The sequence below is a fragment of the Hylobates moloch genome, unplaced genomic scaffold (genome assembly GCF_009828535.3).
Source record: "Hylobates moloch isolate HMO894 unplaced genomic scaffold, HMol_V3 SCAFFOLD_24, whole genome shotgun sequence".
Taxonomy (NCBI): domain Eukaryota; kingdom Metazoa; phylum Chordata; class Mammalia; order Primates; family Hylobatidae; genus Hylobates; species Hylobates moloch.
In genome coordinates this window covers 32,339,631-32,344,325 of record NW_026652299.1, presented here as the reverse complement: position 1 = coordinate 32,344,325, position 4,695 = coordinate 32,339,631, and the positions used below count along the sequence as shown (strand labels likewise).

General features: G+C 53.7%; 1 protein-coding gene across 12 annotated transcripts; it reads right to left on the bottom strand.

The window, feature by feature from the left end:
* Positions 1 to 603: 603 nt before the first annotated feature.
* Positions 604 to 3,821, bottom strand: TEX51 (testis expressed 51). Of its 12 annotated transcripts, none has more exons than XM_058434386.1 (8): positions 3,575 to 3,821; positions 3,401 to 3,475; positions 3,080 to 3,169; positions 2,838 to 2,855; positions 2,672 to 2,755; positions 1,417 to 1,489; positions 1,295 to 1,334; positions 604 to 829 (listed from the first exon to the last, which is right to left on the bottom strand). In XM_058434386.1, exons 1-8 carry the CDS (start codon positions 3,771 to 3,773, stop codon positions 794 to 796), a joined length of 615 nt encoding a protein of 204 aa, XP_058290369.1. In that variant the 5' UTR covers positions 3,774 to 3,821; the 3' UTR covers positions 604 to 793. The 12 variants fall into 12 exon arrangements, with proteins under 12 accessions (XP_058290369.1, XP_058290371.1, XP_058290374.1 ...); XM_058434388.1 differs by having other exon boundaries at positions 604 to 826; XM_058434391.1 differs by having other exon boundaries at positions 604 to 799.
* Between the last annotated feature and the right edge of the window lie 874 nt (positions 3,822 to 4,695).

Below are 4,695 nucleotides of genomic sequence, written 5' to 3'. Positions count from 1 at the left end.
CGCTCTCTGCCCTACTGCCATTTATGCTCCATTTTTTTCTAGGCCTCCTGCAGTCCTTGGCTGTCTTCCAAGAAGCAGCACTTACCATGGGTTGTGGCGTTGAAGTCAGCCTGAGTCCAAGCCTTCCAGGCTGAGCTGCCAGCTCCGAGGAGCAAGCACAAACAGGGCCTAAGGAGACAGGGGTTCTCCTTTTAGGAGCTGGGCTGAGGACCCTGGCAGGGCTTCGGTGGACTGAAGGAGAAAAGGGGAGTGAGAACTTTGGATCTGCACCCATGGCATGGCCAAATACTGGACAGTAAACATGAGCCAGGCAGGTTCCTGGGTCGGAGCACACCAGCCTGGCGAAAGCATCACACCCCCATCTCCTTGTGCTTAGATGGGGAAACTGAGATGCAGAGGGGGGCGCCCAGGCCACCCCTGGCCTCGTCTCAGGTATTGGAATTAGGTGAGGCCTGGATGAGCCCATAAAACCATCATTTTGGGACCAGGACAGGATGATTCTGGAGAGGAGGGGAAGGGTGAGGGAATGGGACATGGCACACAGGGTAACTCGGGAAGAGATGCCATCTCAGCATCCGGCAGAAGACAGACAACACAGTCAACTAGGCTGTGAGGAGGGGTTTTAATGAAGAGACTCTTTACAAAGGTGTAGGAGTAGGCAAACCATGAGACAGCGCAGTCTCCTAGGCCTCAGAGCTTTGGGGCCCCAGGACCCAGGATGGAGGGGATCAGGGGAGGAGGTCACGGGGACCCAGAGATGAGTGAACTTCATGACGGTAGCTGAGGCCTCTGTTCACTTCTGGAAGACATGCAGGCTGCCCTGTTCCTTCTGAGGGAGAAGCAGCTGGGCATTCCTACCCTGACCTCCCACTGCCCTGGCCTCCTCCCGGTCTCTCTAACCTCCTCCTGGGAGTCTCCCCTGGCCAAACCCAACCCAGAGCAGAGGGCAAGGCAGCCATGTTAATGGTCCCTGCGGGTCAGGCCAGGGCAGCAGGGGTGAAGGTGGGGTGTGCAGGGGACAGGGACAGCTGGGGGGAAGAGCACTCGGTAGTGAGGGTGGGAGGCCTGGAGCTTTGCCATTTCTGTGTCCTGGGCCCCTGGCCCCAATATGTCTGCATATATGGAGGCTGATGAGTGGCACTCCTGAGAGTCCTGGCCCTTGATCCCACTCTGCTCTGCATGCCAGACCCCAGGAAGTCGGCACTGGGGTTCCAGGCCCTGCGACTCCCAGGGCACACCCAGCTTTTCCCTCCTGGGAGCCCTAGAATTGGGTCGGGGTCTCCTTTCCCAGTACCTTTACTGCCTCCTTCTTCCTGTGCCAGTAAAAGAAACATCTGGGCCAAGAAACAGGGTGGAGTCAGTCAGGGAATAGGTGTGTCTTCCCTGGGGATGCTGGGGCTTGGAGAGGTCACTCACCCACCTCCAGCTATGGCCAGGAGCAGAGCACTGCTGAGACTCACAGCCCACAGGGAGGTCCGCCAGTTCCTGGCTGGGGTGTGAAAGAGGGAGCCAGGTGTTTGGAGGCCAGGTAGGGCTACCTCGACTCAGAGAGAAGGCCACCATCCTCTCATTCTTTGATTCGTTCACTCATGATGTGTTTGCAAACACTAACTGAGCACCCTGTGTGCCCAGCACATATCTAGACAAGCAAACAATCATGGTGTGGGGTTCAAGGGAAATAGGACAGGACATGGGAGGGGAAGTGACAGTGAGGATGGCTGACAAGCCTCTGGGGTGGGAGGTGATCAGGGAAAGCTCCTTAGGAAACAGGAGTCTGAGCTGGACTTGGAAACACAAATAAGGGATCAGTTCAAGGGCAAGGCTGTGTCACCGGCCCAGGACACGCTCAAGGACAGAAGCATGGAGCTGTCCATATGCACTTGGTGTGCTTGGGGAGTAGGGGGCTCCCGAAGAGGGTGGGCTTTATCCAGGGGCATTGGGAGCCACTGCTGGTTATAAACAGGGAGTGTCATGGGTAGAACTGCTCCTTGAAAAGAAGTTCAGAGTGCGACGTGGCCTGGAGGGACAGGGCGGCTGATGGGAAATGTTGCTGTAGGTTAGATGAGAGATGGGGAGGCCTGAGAGTGGAGGTTAGAATGAAACTATGGGAACACATAGAAGACTTATTTAGCAAGACATGGTGATTCTCCATGCTAAGTGGAGGGAGATTCCTGGTTTAGGAGGCTGAGGGCTTGAGTGAGGCCATTTGTTGAGAAGGGCCCTGGAGGAAGAGCAGGTTTGGGGGTTCGATGGGATTAGGCATGTTTCTTTTTCTTTTTCTTTTCTTTTTTCTTTTTTTGAAACGGAGTCTTGCTGTGTGGCCCGGGCTGGAGTGCAGTGGCACGATCTCGGCTCACTGCAACCTCCACCTCCTGGGTTCAAGCGACTCTCCTGCCTCAGCCTCCTGAATAAGGATTGGTCATGTTTCTAGGCATGGCATCTCTGAGAACCAACAGGCCTCCACGAGTGATGTCCTATAGGCAGATGCCTCCAAGGCTCTAGAGCTTGATGTGAGGACATCAAGAAATCCCAGGAGGTGCTGCCTTCACCCGGGGTGAGGATAAAGAACAAGAAAAGCTTGAGTTGGGCAAAAGAGAATGACAGACACAGCAATAGCTCCAGGAATGCAGGGCAGGGAGGAGAGAGGCTGGACAGGGTGGTGGCCACTGACCTGGGCAGAAAGTGGGGTCATTGCAGGAGAGGAAGTGAGTCCTGCAGTCAGCACAGCTGGTGACCTTCAGTGTGGACTGTATGTCTATGGGAGGGGAGGGACAGGGGCTAGGGGGTGCCAGGCACCTTTCATCCCTCCCCCAGGCCCAGTCCCCATGCATACTCACCACAGGACTCATTGCAGGCTGCCAGGGAGGGTGAGAAGGTAGAGAAACTGAGGTGCTGGGGAGGCAGACAGAGCCAAGGGGGTCTGGGGTGCAAGTAGGAGATGGAGACAGGGAAGGCATTCATGGAGAGGTGTGGGGCTCCTGGGGATGATCTAGGGGGCTGCAGAATGAACTCTGCATGCCTTGGGTCTTGGCAGGTGTGGAGGGCTGGGCCGTGTGCAGGGATCGTCCCCATCCCTTACCCTTCTCCTTCAGCCCATCAGATATCTTATTCAGCCTCTCAGTAAAGAGATTCTTGTGCATGTAGATCTCTTCCAGAAGTACTGTTTTATCTGGGCAGAGCAGGAGGGAAGGGGTGTTCAGTGTTACAACTTGCTCAAGGTTGGGTTTTCAGACCCTTGTTTCTACATGGACGTTCCAGAGAGCACACGGAGACAGACTGCATTCATCTCCCACCTTCACAAGACCTCCCACCCATGGCCACATGGGCCTCTGAGAATGCCTTGGAGGGTGGGCCTTTGTCAACCCAAGCCCCAAGGCCCGGAGACTCTTGGCTTCCTCACCATCTCGTAACGTTTTAATGGCTTGGTGTACTTGAGTGAAGAATTTGGCTGTTTCTTCTTCCAAATGGTCACGATCTGAGGATAAGATACAGGTCAAAGGGAAGTCAAGGGAGTAAGATCCCAGGTCAGGTAAAGAGGCCACATCCAATCCCTGATCTCCTGGCTGTGCCTCACCAAGGTACCAGGGTTTGAGAAAATTATCAGCCTCTAGGAACAGGGAGTGAATGCTTTGAGAAAGTTCTGTGGGTGGCCCTGGGGTCCCCCAGAGAATCTGCAGGTCATAGTCTATCAAGGCAGACAGTTCTGGCCAGCAGCGGAGGCAGCTCTTCCCTTCCATGGCGGGCAGGAGACAGATGATCAGGAGAGACAGCATCTTCTGGGGTCCTCCTACTGTGCGCCGCTGCCCTGTCTGGTAGTTCCATGTGGAACACTGGTGTTCTGTCCCCTTGGGAACCACTTTCTTTTGGCAGGACAAAGTGCATTCTGTAGGGCAAGGCAAGGCTCAGCTGTGGTGTCATGATATGAACCCAAGCTTTGGGATCGGACCCAAGTGGAGCCTCGGTACATAGTTCCTCCTCTGAACTTGGAGTCACATACTCAGCAGGGAAGGTCCTTGTGAGGATCAGAGGGATAGCTGCACTGCCTTGTGGTGGGTGCTCAGCTATCCTGACTGTGTTCATCTGGTGTGGAAGAGTTTAACAGAACTGAAATTTGAGAGGCAGAAAAGAGCAGCACAGTGAGAGGGTTAGTTGAGCGAAGAGAATCAGAATCTCTTCACACTTTTCCACAAAGAAGTGGTCAACCAAGGAGAAGTCGATGGAAGAAACATGTTTTCATGGCATATATAAACTGGCAGCTGTCTCGTGTTTGGTCAAGCCAGAGGAGCTTAGCTCCTAACACCACAGTGCAGGCAAAGAGTATAGACAAGTTCCAGTCAGCATTGTATGGAAGTGCAGAGAGAGAAGCCACGTTCAGAGCAGTGGTTCTTTTGTGCAGTGCACCCTGAAAAAAAGCAAAACTCCCTACTCTTTTGTAATAAAGCCAGTGGGATCCTTGTCACTCCTCAGCTGGCAAGCTTTGCCCTTCCATGCCATGCTTCTGAGTGCCTTGGGCTGGATCATGGGCAGCTAAGACCACTAGGCATTTAAGGAATGCCTCTAATATGACCAAGAGACAAAAACCATAGCAAGAATTCAAAACAAAGGCAAACAAAAACTGCAGGAAATAGGAAGAGTACAGACTTATGACAAGAAGCAGAAAAAAACTTAGAACCTAGCTGGGCACAGTGGATCACA

What these genes read in the sequence shown, in the direction of transcription:
- TEX51 (XM_058434386.1), bottom strand. Translation starts at nt 3,773, where the DNA reads ATGCTGTCTCTCCTGATCATCTGTCTCCTGCCCGCCATGGAAGGGAAG. An exon ending in TCTCAAACCCTGGTACCTTG is followed by an intron (nt 3,476 to 3,574) that starts GTGAGGCACAGC and finishes TCTTATCCTCAG; the next exon opens with ATCGTGACCATTTGGAAGAA. An exon ending in TGACCCCACTTTCTGCCCAG is followed by an intron (nt 1,490 to 2,671) that starts GTCAGTGGCCAC and finishes TTCACACCCCAG; the next exon opens with CCAGGAACTGGCGGACCTCC.